General features: G+C 43.8%; 6 protein-coding genes across 6 annotated transcripts in view; 2 read left to right on the top strand and 4 right to left on the bottom strand.

Moving 5' to 3' along the window:
* LOC126565670 (thioredoxin-2-like) overlaps positions 1–15,588 on the bottom strand; it is a 286,777-nt gene that overhangs the window by 267,849 nt on the left and 3,340 nt on the right. The window lies entirely within an intron of this gene.
* On the bottom strand, positions 2,160–3,465 carry LOC126560502 (glycosyltransferase-like domain-containing protein 1-like). The gene is made up of 4 exons (XM_050216461.1): positions 3,392–3,465; positions 2,845–3,334; positions 2,488–2,772; positions 2,160–2,415 (listed from the first exon to the last, which is right to left on the bottom strand). Exons 1-4 carry the CDS (start codon positions 3,462–3,464, stop codon positions 2,160–2,162), a joined length of 1,104 nt encoding a protein of 367 aa, XP_050072418.1. The 5' UTR covers position 3,465.
* Positions 4,209–4,712, bottom strand: LOC126565605 (40S ribosomal protein S15Aa). The gene has a single exon (XM_050222799.1). The coding sequence runs from the start codon at positions 4,611–4,613 to the stop codon at positions 4,221–4,223; it is 393 nt and encodes a 130-aa protein (XP_050078756.1). The 5' UTR covers positions 4,614–4,712; the 3' UTR covers positions 4,209–4,220.
* Positions 5,275–10,121, top strand: LOC126563999 (importin-13). The gene is made up of 8 exons (XM_050220894.1): positions 5,275–5,610; positions 5,694–6,173; positions 6,840–8,408; positions 8,481–8,573; positions 8,647–8,779; positions 9,545–9,700; positions 9,770–9,941; positions 10,027–10,121. Exons 1-8 carry the CDS (start codon positions 5,293–5,295, stop codon positions 10,112–10,114), a joined length of 3,009 nt encoding a protein of 1,002 aa, XP_050076851.1. The 5' UTR covers positions 5,275–5,292; the 3' UTR covers positions 10,115–10,121.
* Positions 10,816–12,031, bottom strand: LOC126565051 (RNA-binding protein with serine-rich domain 1). Its single transcript, XM_050222191.1, has 3 exons — positions 11,926–12,031; positions 11,739–11,855; positions 10,816–11,665 (listed from the first exon to the last, which is right to left on the bottom strand). Coding segments are annotated over exons 1-3 (969 nt in total). The 5' UTR covers positions 11,928–12,031.
* Positions 14,160–15,362, top strand: LOC126564999 (syntenin-1-like). The gene is made up of 3 exons (XM_050222134.1): positions 14,160–14,640; positions 14,726–14,961; positions 15,037–15,362. Exons 1-3 carry the CDS (start codon positions 14,188–14,190, stop codon positions 15,353–15,355), a joined length of 1,008 nt encoding a protein of 335 aa, XP_050078091.1. The 5' UTR covers positions 14,160–14,187; the 3' UTR covers positions 15,356–15,362.

Here is a 15,588-nt window from a genome sequence, read left to right as displayed (position 1 = left end):
TTTCCCCGTACACTGGCGTAGCTCAAGTGTTAACGAAACAGCTGTACCGAACGGCACGGCTCACTTCACACGGATATCATCAGAAAGTCTTGCAAAAAAAAAGAGTTGGAACTCAGACTATGTGCCGTAGATACTGTGCAAACCTACGTCACGTGTGTGTGTGTGTTGGATCTTGAAGGAAAATTGGAGCAAGATACTAGAAAGGCAGTTTAAAATAAATAAAAGAAAAGTGAGAAAGAGTTCGGAATCTTCACCAATCTTTTAACTTGTCTTCTTTTGCTAATCTATTTGTGAAACACTCATTCCAACATCGGATGAAATCTTCCCAAACAGCTAAAACCCAGTCAACGCAATGCTTTTGTTTTGTTGGATTCCCTTTCCTTTCGCATGACACAGTCCAAGCATTGACCATTCGAATAGAACTAGCTGGCAAGGGAATTAGCATGCATCGTTCCGAGACGAGCCAGCCAGCCAGCCATTGACCGTAGCTTTTCCACTCTCGTACACGGAGACACACATACATTAAGGACAAACGAAGCATAATGAGTCCAACACGACTGGCCTTTTTTCCAACCGTCCGAAGAAAATTTCGATTCGAACTTATTCATTCGAATGCTGCTGTACGGTCCGGTGCACACCGAGTCGGAACGATAGACTTCAGAGAAAAAGGCTATCTGCGAATGGCGAAAGATGTGATCTTTCTTAGAGTATATATTCTAGGGAAGTTAGCGATGCTGATGTGCGGTACTGCTTCTTGCTTGGGAAGCTGAATTAGTCGATTTGGGGATTGGACAGGTAAATGAGAATACATTTTCAACAACATTCGGATTAATGAAAACTATAAGATATTTTCTAAATAAAAACATGGCAAAATGCGCCAGAGGAACCTGCTAAAAATTGTTTACTATGAGCAACTTAAGCACTTAGCATGTGATCTGATAAAGTACTTAGTAGTAAAATTCGAATAAAATAATTCATCAAACCTATTACCGAGAATTATATTAAAAATCTTCAAACAAACAACCATAATATAATCTTCCCCATGTTCTCCAAGGGTTTACAGTATCTTATAGCAAGATCTAAAACATAAACGGTCGAACAATATAAAGCCTATCGCCGATGAAGACACTGTCTTGCAAGACGAGCGGGGTAAAAAGTCTTCTCAATCAGGAAAAAAAGAAAAGGGGTGAATGGAAATATAAATCCAACCTCACACTGTACTGCGCGACAATCTACATTTTCTTCACTTTTGTGACCGACAAATCTGACCGAAGCAGAATGCTGTTTCGGGTTCCCGGATCTTTGAAGCGTGTGGTTTCGGGTTTCTTCTGTTTATTTACCCTAACGCCGTTCATGCATAACAAGCTTTTTTTTTCTTTGAAAAGGATGTCCGAGAGAAACATCCAAGACCAGCGACTTGATATTTAATGCGACATGTTAGCATCACGAATTTAAGAACGGCAAGCTTCTTTATCTCGGATGCATTTTCTCGATGGAGGTGTGGAAAATTGTGGCAATGGCTCAAGGACTAGAGACTAGGTCTTCTTTATGCGCTTTGTTAAGCAAATGGCAAATATCAACACCGAAACACCCAATAGCATTTGTCCGTACGTCCGAAAGGAGGTTGGGCGAATACGAATGAGGCGAATATTTTCTTAAGCCTAGCTCTATTTGTTTCTTAAGGCTTTTGAACTTCTCTGCTAGCGGACTGTTTTCCTTTTGCTATGTTTTTAGAGACATACAGGTCCGTTGAAGTCGAAGCGACAAAGAGAATGTTCTTTTCCAGATGCTTTAGAAGCCTTCTAACAAATATTTGGAAAATTTATCACTTCTATCAACAGAATGGCCTTTCCAACTAAACGACTGTTGTGGGCAGCGTTGTGTAAAGTAGTTCTGTTTAAAGAGGAGGGGGCAGCTACTCACAGCACAGCTCCAGCTGAGACAAGAGACAGGTGAGGCCTACCGGTAGCTAAGCGAACAGTGAAGGCGAAGAGCTACTTCGTGATCGAGAATAGCTCAAAGAATGCGAAGAATTACCTCGTGAGGTCGAACAGTTTCAAGTTGGCTAAGAGCAACCTCGTGAAGACGAGGAGCTCGTTGAGCGCGTGAAAGTACCTCGCGAATGCAAAGAATGACCTTTTTGAAATAGAAGACCACGCTCATGCTTTAGAGCTCACATTCCGGATTATACGGACGAATTGTGGAACCAATTTCTCAGCCGAATAAACATCCAAATTGATCTGACCAAAAAAGATATCACGATGCTTCTCGAACAGGGCACGATTACGACACCAATTGTACAACTGCTTTACCAACTGTGCTGTCGTGTTGAAAAGTTTATCCTTCGCGTATAGTTCTGGATAAACTAACCGATTCGGAGCAAGCGGAACACATCCACTATGTACGGCTTCAAGCCTTAGAAAAAAAAAATAAAACCATTATTTTATAAATTACAATTGAAAGATAACTGATGAAGGTTTACATTACATTGCTACTCCGTAGAACTCGTGCAAGGCAGTAGAAAGTACCACATCACCTTCCGTCAACCGGCGCCTGTAGTCGTCCCGAGAGAGAGGTCCAAACTGTACCACTTTACCGGGCAGTTGTTCCTCGAGCTTTTCGAAACATTTCGGGATGGTTTCAAACCGTTCTCCGAGTATCGAAATGTGGAAATATACTCCTTTTTCTTGAAGAGATAACAATGCCTCTACAAGCTGTTCAGGATTTTTATCGTGCTCCCACCGATGAGGCCAAATTAGGTGCAGAGGTTTACTGCAAAACCAATACAGAAAGAATTTTTTAAAATAAAGTTTCATTTTTTGTTACACAAATTACGCTACATACCTTTCTTTGTCGTCCTCCGTTTTTGCAGATCTCGTTTCAAGTTTCCCAAATTCAATAGGAAAATACAAAACTTCACACTTAGGAGCGATTTGGTCTCGCACACCCTTGAAGCTTATGTTCGGTACGATGTTCAAAAACGATGGGATACGCTCCAGAAAGGAGGTCATGTTGTACCGTGAGTTAAAAAGCACCCGATCAGCACAAAGGCACGTTGTTATCTGATTGATTCCGTACTGTACATCACGCTGCTTACTCTCTCTAACGGGGTAAGAAAGTTGATTCTCGTGAAAGTAAACAATCTTCCTGCAGTGGGCCAAATCCGCTCGCATTCCGATCAGTTCCGACAGGTTTAGCACCGAGCTGCAGAAGATGGTTTGGTACCGGTGGGTTGTGGAAATGTGTCCGGCAAAGTGCAGTGCACTCATCCGCGCACACCAGTGCCATTTTTTTGCCGGTATAGTGAGGAGGTCGTACTCTTCCTCACTGAGATCTACGAAGAGTCAGGGAGGATTTAGAACACGGCTAAGAAATTACGGAAGGAACTTACTCTTTGCCAAAACATCTATCAGTTGCTTATGGGATCCGCCGTAGAATGCTTCCAGAATTAAAATTTGTGCCATCTGCTCGCTCTACACGAGTCAGTCGTTGCGTGCCGGTTCTGTAGTTCTAGCCAGAAGACAGACGAAAGATGTTATGCTAACTAAATTGAAAGAGCATTAATAGGACGTTACTCTTATTTGAAAACTCTTTTTCAAATCAGAAATCAATTGCCGGCAAAAGAAGGCACATTTACTCGAGGAAACTCACCGTGTGTCTATTTTGTTTACGTTTTCCTTCCTACGTAAGACGGACAAGGGCTGTTTAAGATGTGGTGTTGAAAACTCCCTTTGTTGGCAATTTGTTTAGGTTATGGAAACTTCATGAAAAGGAAGCGTTTTGTTCTTTCTTTCGATTATAATATTGAGCTTAACCTGTTCTTTGCTACTCGAAAGATGATTAAATCCATTAAGATTGATTAAAAACACTTACAGAACCAACAATACACAATTTCTACTCCTAAATGAACACTCGTCCTGTCCTTTGCGAAACGCAGGGTTTGAAGGAAATTCCTCTGTTTTCTTACGTTTTCTTGGATAACGCGCTTTTAGCTAAGAGACCTAAAACACAAGACAACACATTGTATGATCCGTTTTTGGATATTTCCCTTTATTAACATTCGCAGTTTTTCCCAGCTCGCTTCTAGGCTTTCCCTGTCGGCGAGCGATTGTTGACGTTCGTCAACCGATCATCCTGTCCAAACTGGCGATTGTTTATGAAGGAAGGCAACCATCTCCGCCACGATGTCCATATGGTGGAGCGCCATTGCGATCGGTGGCTTAGAAGAAGTATCCCAGAATCTTTCCTCCCAGATGCTTCCGCCTGGCCTCTTCGTGGTCCATGATTCCACCGCTCGTGGTAAGCACGACGTACCCGAATTGACGCGATGGCAGCAGATTGTTGGTCCAGCGTTCCAGATCGTTCACCTTAGTGTCGAACCGGGGCGAAATGATACCGGCCTTGTTGAGGCGCCCGGTCAGGTTCACCACCACCTTGCCGCTGCGATGATCATCCACGATTTCGAACTCGCCAATGTAGCCGTGCTTCATCATGACGGTGAGGAAGCGGATGACTACCTTCGAGTTTGGGCGAATCAGCACCTGGCGCTTGCCACGCTTTTCCGCATTGTTGATACACTTCAGTGCATCGGCCAGCACACTGATACGGACCATTGTTGAGGGTGTTTTCCGATATTTACACGCGATTCGAGCGCAGACACAGTGTTTCACGGCAAAGCCTCGTTTTGAAAAGAACGCACCGATGGGAGAAGAAAAATCACGAAGAAACGCGAGCTGTCACTTTTTTGACAGTTGACAAATGTCAGCGGATTATGACCAAGGTATGGATAACCTATTAAACCAAAAATATCGGCAATGCACGCTGTAGAAAATTATTTTGCTCGTATCCCATCTCCTATAGCGAAATGAAGTGAGATGAATCTTTGAGGATGTTTTTGATATTTAACAAAAAGTGTGTCAGATGTGAAAAGATTAAATATAAAATATATTTTTTAAATCCCTTCCGCTCACACCCTCTACGCATAACCTTGTTCAGTGACAGCAATCCACCCACACAAGGCTGTCAGTGCTAGGAAACCGAAACAACATCGCTTTTTTGAGATTGTGTAAAATTATTTGTAATTTTCTTCTAAACCCCCGTCCCCGTGAAACAGTATTCCCTTCCGTGATAAAAGTGATAATAATGGCCGCTAAATGATAGTACATGAAAGTATCCTGCTATCTGCGAAATAGAAATTAGGAAACGAAAAACACCACAGCCACAACCAATCACCCTCGGAAGACTGGTAGGCAGCATCGGCACGAGTAGCAAAAAAAAAACGGTGTCGAAACCATGGATGAAGTGCAAACTATAGAAGCGGCCGTCCTATCCTTCTATCGTGGTGGATCCGAACAGCAGAAGGAAACACACAAATGGCTCCAGCAGATACAAAACAGTCCCCAGGCCTGGTCGTTCTGCTGGGAGCTGATGCAGCTGAACAAATCTTCCGAGATACAATTTTTCGGTGCAATCACACTCAATTCGAAACTGCGAAGTGATTGGGCCGAAGTTCCGAAGGAAGCACATCACGAGCTGAAGCAGAAGTTGCTAGAAACGATCGTACTCTTCGGTAACGGTCCCAAGATCGTACTGAACAGGCTGTGCATCTCAGTAAGATCTGCCGATTTCACACCCAGTGGTTCGTTGGGGGTTACTTTGCCAATACCTTATACGATGTTTCCTTTTTTTCCTAGCTTGGTCTCTTTATCGTGCACATGTTGCGCCATCCGACGGTTATCGAGGAGGTCACGAATATGTTCCTGCATGAACAGTTAGGCAATCTTTCGAAGGTAACCCAAATCGAGATATTGATGGCGGTGTTGGAGGGCATTCCGGAGGAGGTCAAAACAATACGCACACAGATCCCGCGGCCCGTCGTTTGTGAGGAGCTGAATCGGAATGCGGAATTCGTCATGCAAACCGTGGTAACGTACCTGAACGAGAAGCTTAGCCACAGTGCAGTCGAACCGCACGATATGAACGGGTTGATAAATGCGGCTAAATGTACCGGCACGTGGGTTAAGCACGGTAATGTCCATCTGAACGACCGGGAAGCGATGATACAAACGCTGCTGAAAGCCGTTCACTACTGCTACTGGAAGGAACCGAAGGACGATGGATGTTTGATGCCGGAAGAGAACGAACTGGCGGAAACGGCACTGAAGTCGTTAGCGGTAAGTCACACGAGCCGCTAAAGGCCATTAAAAAAAAGGTGAATAATACATTTACATGATTCTCCCTCTGATGGTATCCTCATGTATCTCCGGTAGTGATGATCGTTCTGGTTCGATTCTTCCCGATTGAGATTCAATTAGGACTCTCCAACAAAAAAGGGTTGGAATAGTCATGTTTTTTACCCTTGCACAAAACTAGGAGAGGCGAATGAAGAAACAGAGATTCGGATACGGATTCTGAGATTCGAATCCTTGTCGATCGAATGACCACAATATGTCTGTTCCCTCTTACCCATAACCGCTCTCGCTAATTAGACCCTGAATCTCTGTAAACCCCATCATTTCCACATCGAATCCTCATTTATTTGAACTTTTGTCCAATTCCATTGATGCTCCACTCCTTATGTTCCCTATATCGCTTTTTACACTCCTTTCCCGTCAACTCGCGTCGTGAGAGACCTTCACTTCACATCCCGACTAGGCTGCCGCGTTATGCACAGAATGATCCTTATCTTAGAGCACAAGTAGCTTTTAACAACTTTCAGAATCTGCTTGACTATCATGTCCCCCGTTGTCATTTTTTCACTTGGCGTATTCATGCTTTCTCTTCCTTATCTTTCCCGTAATGTTTATAAATAAATAATATATTCTCTTTTCTCTTTGTAGAACATTATCTCTTCGTATGCCACCCAAAGTACGAAATATTCTTATACCATCATCAACTACATGAAGCTGTTCCTTGACGTGCTCGTACCCATTCTTGACGCCGAGTACAAAGAGAACAACGACAACGAAAACTTGGCCCTCATTATCTACGCTCTGTTCATCTCTACCCTTGAGTGCTTTTCGTCCGCCATTTTTGCTGGTATCTCGACCGATTCGGAAGAAGTGTCCAAGGTGTACACGAGGACGGTCGATATGTTGATCAAATGTACGGACAAACCGGGCACTTATCCGGTTGATGAATCGTGCAGTACGTACGCAATGGAGTTTTGGTACATGCTACAGGAGGAGGTCCTTTCGATGGACAACGGTGAGCACAAGAAGCGCTGCCTCGAAGCAATCAAGCCAGTATACGCGCACGTGGTGAAGGTTTTGGTAAGAAAGTCCCAACTTCCCACCGAATCATCCCTCCACAAGTGGAACGATGACGATCTGGAAGCGTTCCGCTGTTACCGACAGGATATCGGTGATACACTGCTCTCCTGCCACGACGTCCTGAACGATCTCATGCTCGATGTACTGTCGGAAGCGCTCGATGAATCGATCATGTACCTCAGCTACGATCCACAATCCACCGAAAGCTGGACACTGCTGGAAGCGACCATCCATGCGTTCTGCTCGATCGCGCAAAAGATCGAGTACACCGAGCATCAGCAGATTGTGAAGCTGCTCAAGATACTGAACGAAATTCCGTACGAAAAGTACAACGACAAGTTGTTTGGCATGGCACTGGAAACAGTCGGTGCGTACAGCGAATGGATCGGTGACAATCCCAAATATCTTCCGTCCGCCATTACGCTGCTGGTGAAGGGTCTAAACTCTACCAAAGCTTCCCAGGCAACGCTCGGCCTAAAGGATCTTACCTCCGAATGTCAAAAGGAAGTTATACCGTACGCCCTACCACTGCTGGATGCGTGTCGTACAGCGCTACAGGAAGGTCATCTTAAAAATGCCGAAATGATCCGCCTAATGTACACCGTCGGCAACATACTGAGCGTGATCTCGTACGAAAACATTATCGTCTACCTGGACGCGATGGTTTCGCCCTGCTTCGAGGAGCTTCAGATACACGTACAGAACAACGACCGAACCGAATCGACCAAGGCGCGCGTCATATTGCGGCTCGAAATGATCTCGAAGCTGTTTTCGTCGCTAAACATCCGGAAACCAACCGAAGGTGACGGCATGCTAATGGACAAGGGTTGTTTAGTGGGGGTGGATGGTGCGGTGGGTGGAGGACAGAAGTTACCTTTCCCCCCAGGCACACCGATACCGGGCGGTCCGGTACAGCCAATTTTGCTTATACTGGAGAAAACGATGGGTCTGCTGAAGGACCTGTGCAAGCTGTGGATACACGACGAGACGGTTATCGATACGCTCTGCAAAGCGTTGCAGCAAGCGCTAACAAATCTGATGGATGACATCAAACCGCTGCTTACTGAGATGTGCTGTCTGGTGCTGTCGATCCTTAACACCAACTGTGTTGTGTCGGCGGCCGATATTGCGGGCAATGTATGGTGGAAGATTGGATTTTTAAAGTAAAAATGGTAATTCTTACACAATTTTTATCTACTTTTTCTTCAGTTTATTCTTATGTTTTACAAGGATCAAGACTCTAGACAACTCATGGTGCAATTGTTTACCGCTATCATGGACTACAACTTTAACCAGATGCAGGTAAGGAGTTTGCTGCAAGGAAAGGCGTTTGGAAATCGTCGTCATGTTGACCCACTTTGGTCCCTTTTTTCAGCAAAACTTGGGCAAACTGTCCCGGATAGCGGATTTGATCGAAACGTTTTACGCGTTCAATACGCGGATATCGAAAAAGATTCCAATATGCTACAGTGAGGTACAGGTTGACTGTATGAAGCTGGTAGACTTCGGTAAGTATTCAAACCTTTACTAATCACTTTGCTAACGATTAATGGCAAGGAGTGACGACCGACCCGTACCGGAATCGACTGCATATGATCAACATTCTTTTGAACCCACACACTCTTCGCTTATATGCTCAGTTACAATTCCATTTTCTCTCTCACTCTCTTTCTCCAACTCATTCACCGTGCATACTGCACACACTGTTTTGACGTGCTGCAAAAATATGTTGTTCTTCTTCATTCCTCTCTCCGAAGCCGCTGGCCCTTACCTTGTCTGTGGAGGATATTCAGTTCCATGTTCCGAGTTTCCTATCGTTATCCTTGTTCCATAGCGCAGGTCTAGATATCTGTTGTTCCGATTAGACTTTTTTCTCGTCCTTTCTTTACAATTATATTGGAGGTGGCTCCCCCAACGAATCGGACCGGACGAAAATCCCATTCGGATCGTCCCCCCGTAGTGAGGAATGACTATCCAACTACGTGGTATCGTCAAGTATAGTAAGCCATTTGATGGCCGGCGAGATCTAGAACGTCGTTAAGTCATGAAGAAGAATGATGTCAGGACAGAAAGACCACCAGTCGCCCCTAATATGGAGAACAGACGCCTATTCGACTAAAAAACCCTTGCGGGACTGACTCTTTTCTTGTATTTGGTGTGTGAAACAGATGTGACACCCTTTGATATTTATGTTCAGGTCCAAGCTTTCCGCATCGGCCATACTTGCCAAGTATGTATCTGATTACTAGCTCCATTTCTTCTTCTATCTACAGCCACCAAGTGTATGATGTTACCCGAGACTGGACCGATGAAGAAGAGTGTTGCGTTCATTACGATGTTCGTTAAGGAATCGACCAATCATCCGGTGATGATGAACGTGGTACTAGCGCAGGGTGAAAATATCGTTCGATCTACCTTTTTGTGTATTGGTAAGAATTCCCCTGAAGAAAAAAGTATCTCGAATTTGTTGAATTATTCCGAGTTTCCCCGACCTCCAGGTGGTACTGCCCTTCGCACACAAGTGGAAATATTTGCCGACATCTTTCTCGCCCTTAACTTCCGCTATCCGACGGAATTTATCCAATGGATGAAGCTGCTCGAAATAGCAAACTTCCCGACCGCGTACGTTAGCGGCAACGATAAGGAACAGTTTATGAGGAAAGTTATAAAGTAAGTCGCACGCACAATATATTATAAAAATTTTTAAAGAGTTTTCTTTTTTCATAAAAATCGGTTACTTTTTCTTTGCTTTTAGGGAACGTGTTAATAAGCGGCTCGTGCAGGACCATGTGCGAAAGTTTGCCGCACTCTGCAGAAACATCGTTGAGTATGAAAACAAGTAAGCACAAAAGCATGTATACGGATGTTCGCGTGTCCATTCGGGAAACCGACCATCAGACAGACAGATTGTGGTAACGAGCAAACACTTTCAATCTAACCAATGTGATTTTTAGCCAGTAGTTAAGGAAGCGGGTGTACGAATGGACCCGGTGGTACAGTGTGTATATTGTCGTGTGCCAAGAGGGACTCAGAGAAGTGTTTCCGATGCGTATCCTGTCTATGGTACACACAAGATTCTCTTCCCCCCTCTCTCTCTACCTGTTTGTGTTTCTCTTTATTTTGCGAATTTGTGAATAAATTGCGACATTGATTTTATTTTAATCCATACATTGTTTATTATTCTACAAGGTTTTATGTGTAAATGAACATAAATGTCACATTCTCCATCCGAATCTGACCGTGTTAGGGGAGGTTAGGATTGATCCGCCCAGTACCATTTTCAAATGGAAAAAAGGGTAAGCTTCTCGCCTCGACCATGATGTAATTGTACGTTAAAGAAAATTGAAATGAATCAGGATTGCTGATTTGAAAATGCACACGCCCACACACACACACACAGTAAAATATGATCAGAAAAGGATCAGTTTATCCTTTTTCTTCTTTTACAAGCCGAGTGCACATAGTGTGTAAGGTAAGGTATGACATTGAAAATTGTAAAAACTACACCGAAAAATCGCCACAATTTTGCTTGAATGCTTCACCCCTAACGCGAACTGTCCGAACTGTTACTCGCGCGGCGTCTTCGCACCGGACTACGGGAACGTCTGCGTCTCGGACTGCGCCGAATCGATGGACGACGCCGGTAACGCATCGGCGATGCTCGCCAGCGCGGCATAGGCCGATTGTTGCGCATAATCGGTGACGGACGCCTGGGCGGGGGTCGCGTTTTCGGCACCAACACCGGTGAAGCCGTTATTTCTTGCCCATCGATTTGTCCACCGTCCATGTTTTTCATCGCATTTTCTGCACCGTCCGGATCGACGTACTCCACATAGCAGAACCCACGGCCAAACGTTTGGAACCGATTCATCGGAAAATCCACATGCCGTATCTCACCGTACGAGCTGAAAATTTCCATTATATGATCCCGATTAACGTTGCGCGTTAACCGCCCAATGTGGATGCGTATCGGGCGCGGTGTAACGGAACGTTCGCGTCGCTTCCGTTTCGACGAACCGGAGCGGGAACGACGGCTACGTGAATCTTTGTTCGATTTATCAACCGATGCGGCCCGACCTTGCTTGTTTTCTTTGTCATTGTCGCGCGGTTCCGAGCTACGACGATCGGACCGATCCTTCGACTTCGAGCGTACACTCGTACCTTTTGCAGCGGCCGGTTCCTTTGCAGTGGCGGCCGATTGTTTATCCCAGTTTTGGGCCGGTTCCGCGGGACTCTTGCTGCGCGAACGAGAGCGGGTGTTCGTTTTACGCTTGGTACGGGAACGATCGGCTTCGCTGCTGGAGGAAGACGAAGAGCTGGACGATGATGAGCTGCTGCTGGAAGAGCTCGAACGAGAGCCGGAACTACTACGGGACGAGCTGCTGCCGGATGAGCTGTTTGAAGGCAAAACGAATCAAGCTAGTGATTAATTTAACTATTAAAAAGCAATAAAATCGTGTTCCTTACCTTGCGCTGCTATCGCTACTGCTGGAGCTACGTTTTTTACGCTCCTTTTCGCGACCGCGCTGCTTCTTGTCGGCCTTTTCCGATTCCTCTGAATCGGAACGATTTTTCGAACGTGCCCTACAATGAAAGAAGCCACCGGAAGTGAGAGTTATATTGCCGATAAACTTTCTAGTTAACTTTTACTTACATTTCCACAAAACACTGTAGTCAAGTTATTTGCAATATCCTAAAATCAATAATCTTTACCACTGAAGAAAAAAACAAATGGCAGACGCCTCGAAGCAAGCCGCTTCGATCTCAAGACGGCTGTCAAATGGTCGTTCAAGGTGTATAGAGAAGAGTGTGAGCTGTGTCGCTTGAATCAAAGGTTATTGTAGTTTTAGGGGTTTATTTATTTATTTATTTATTTATTTAAAATTTTGTTTTTTTTGCATCCAACTAGTACGAAAAATACGTTTTTGTATGTGAATTAAAATACATATCTCACTACGATTCTCTTCTCATTTCCTTAAATATTATCAAAATATGCATTTCCTTTGGGCTACCCTGTACTGGAGGGGTATTTAAATTACCCTTTGACATGCTGGAGCTCTTCAAAACAAATCGCACCGCTCTACAAAACAAGTCGTAGTTCGCAAACAGTGGATAAAGATCTTTAATTTTCATACATTTAACGCTATTTGTTAGTCATTTTCTGCTACAATCCTCGGTAGTGAACCTTTAATTTTCAAAACCCAATCCCAGGTAAGCAGAAAAAAGGCAAAAAAAATCGTATTCCATTGTCGTGCCGTATCGCATCTCGAGTAGAAGAAAATCAAGAAAAAGTAAACATTTCACTGATGATTCATAATTCCGGTTGAAGCGAACAGCAGCGGCAGCAGTAGCATGCACAGTTAAAGCCTCCCAAAGTTAAATATCCCCCACAGAGATTTTAGTTAGCTCGTGAGTCACACGGTCCATTCATTCGGTGTTAAGCGTTGCAAGTGAATAGGTGTCCATCTACTTTAATTACAAGTTTTAGCTAAACTCTATTACAACCCAAGTGAGTAACAGCAGCCCTAGTATGTGTGTGTTTTTTCCTCCTATTTGTTTGCCCTTCCCAGAACATAATGCGCCGCAGTGTATACGAATGCCATCTCGGGCGCATAAAAGTGCAGCTTCTTCTTAATTTTGATAGTTTCGGGTTCTTCTATTTCGTCTCGAGAAATTTAGGATAACAAAGAGTTGAAACAAAGGAGGCAAAGTGTATTTTATTCTAGTTGCTACAGTGAAACCTCGAGTGTGTTGCATAGAGACTAGCCAAGGTTACTTCGATCGGTAATATCGTTTAGCATTTGAAGCACAAGTTTTGCTTGCATCAGCCATTCCTCTTCCCCGTTTGATAATATAAACCTGCTCCATATAAGCGTCATAACTCGCGATCAAAATGAATCACTTTCAATCACTTGATTCTTCTCTGTGCGAACACCCGCAACCTTATCAAAACGTCCGTTTTAACCCTATTCCAGGCAACTGGTTACGTCTCCGAGACTTGGAATCCGATTGATTTGAAATTTGTTTTAAATGAGCAAATTTCAGCATCTATAATCTGTAATTTTTTGTTAGGTTTTTCTGAATTGGTAAAAACGGTTTTTTGAGACTTTTTTCTTAACCCCTATCCCAGGCAAAAAAGCTACCCAGTGTAGACAGCAACTTTGGAGGCTTATAACTTTTTTAAACGTAGTTCAACTGTGGTGTTATATTCTAATGGGAATTAAATCAACTTTTCTTCTTTATATTGATAAACATACTACATCCCTAACCTTAATTTTCACATGAAACTCTCTCACATGAAACGCAGCTGTTAGACGATTATATCACAAGTCTAATGTGAAATTTTCAAAATTTACCTGCTACTAAAAAGAAGTTACAGGGATTTTTGTTAAAATAAAAACCGTTACTGAAGAACCGTCAACGTTAGGTATGCATTTTAATTTTACTTAGGCTGTAAAATTCTAAAAATATAAAAATTCGTAGTAAAATTCTGGAAAATCCTATTATAACTGTCATGTTTAGTTCTACAAACAGTTACAAACATTTTGATGTCTAGTTATGTTAAAGCGCTTAAATAATATTTTTCAAGGGTGTTTCATTTTTTCATTTTTTTTAACAAAAAACAAGCCAATTTTTAAGATTTATAACTTGAAAATTGCGTAGAATTGAGACATCATATTTAATTTAATAGAAAGAACAAGAGTTAACTGAATATTGCAATGATACTAGATTACTTTGTAGGCTACCCGTGTGTTACAGTCCGGATGCCTGGAATATGAAGCTTTTATCTGCTGGCCCGGGACAGGGTTACATTTCCATCCTTATCAGCAGCGGGGCTTTTATGTTTACCACAGAGACTTATTCAAAACGTATCTTGTCGTTTTTTTTTTTTTTTTTTTCATTTGCAGCATTCACAATGTCGCTCTATCCGTCGCTGGAAGATATGATGGTGGACAAGATGGTCCAATCACAAAACACGGCTATTGCAACAGCCGTGGCACAACAACAGCAACAGTATCAGCCTTATCCACCGTCAGCACCTGCTACGAAGGATGCTTACGGTGGTTTGTATCCTAGCTTCACGAACGAAAACACATCCGGAATTGCGGATGCGAACCGTTCCACACCCGCAGCTGGTGCCGCTGGACTAATGTATCCCGACCTTTACGAGTATATGGGTCTGGAGCTGTCGAAGGAAATGATTCAAGCGAACCTCCCACAGTACGTGCCACAGCCAAACGTTGCTTCAACCGCGATCATGCAGCAACAGTCCGCCGTTGCGATCGTTAACAATGCTAACATGGTCGCACCCGTCACCGGTCACTTTACCGGGCTGCAGCGTGGTCAGGTGACTAATGGAATACGTGAGGTAAGCCCGGAATACTGTTCCTCTGAACTGTAACTTAGTTTGCTAAACTTGTTTTCGCCTTCCTTTTTCTGCCACCCATTGACAGCTTATAATGTGTAAGGGCGCGGACAAGAAAGTTGGCCTTCGGGTGCAGGCGATCAATAAGGGCATTTTTGTGTGCGTGGTCGTCAAGAATAGTCCAGCCGCATTGGCCGGTTTGCGTTTCGGTGATCAGATACTGCAGATCAATGGTACGCTGGTGGCTGGCTTTTCTGTGGACGATGTGCACAAGCTGCTGAAGAAGAGCGATAAGAATAACATTTCGGTTGTGGTGCGCGATCGGTAAGTGAAGCTATATTAAGCACCTTCTTTTACAAGTTTATAATTAACAAAAAAAATCATTCTAAAATTAAACAGACCCTTCGAGCGAGCCATCACACTGCACAAGGACTCATCCGGTAGCTTCGGTTTCCAGTTCAACAACGGTACGATCACGGCCATCGTGAAGGACTCTTCAGCAGCTCGCAACGGACTGCTGATCGATCAGCAACTGCTAGAAGTGAACGGTCAGAACGTGATCGCCCTGAAGGACAAAGAGATCGGCCAGCTGATCAGTGCGTCCGAGCAAGTTATTACGCTCACGATCGTACCGAAGATGATCTACGACGTGATGATGAAGAAATTGTCCACCTCATGGTTGCGGGGCAAGATGGACCATTCGGTGCCGGATTTTTAAAAATCTCACATACAGCCTGCAAAACCACACCACACACACACAAATCTAACGACAAAGTTAAACAGTTTTCCAGTAAGATTTAGCATGTTTCACAGCCAAAAACCAATCAGTTAAAACACGACGAGAGAACCTCAGGAAGATAAACGGATAGCCAAAGTAATTTTTGTGTTCAAAAGCACACAAATGAAAATGTGGAAAGTGAATCTTAATCAACGATTTTTACGTTGTTAGTA

The sequence above is a fragment of the Anopheles maculipalpis genome, chromosome 3RL (genome assembly GCF_943734695.1).
Source record: "Anopheles maculipalpis chromosome 3RL, idAnoMacuDA_375_x, whole genome shotgun sequence".
NCBI lineage: Eukaryota > Metazoa > Arthropoda > Insecta > Diptera > Culicidae > Anopheles > Anopheles maculipalpis.
The sequence above is the reverse complement of the archived record's forward strand: the minus strand, read 5'-3'. Positions and strand labels throughout refer to the sequence as shown.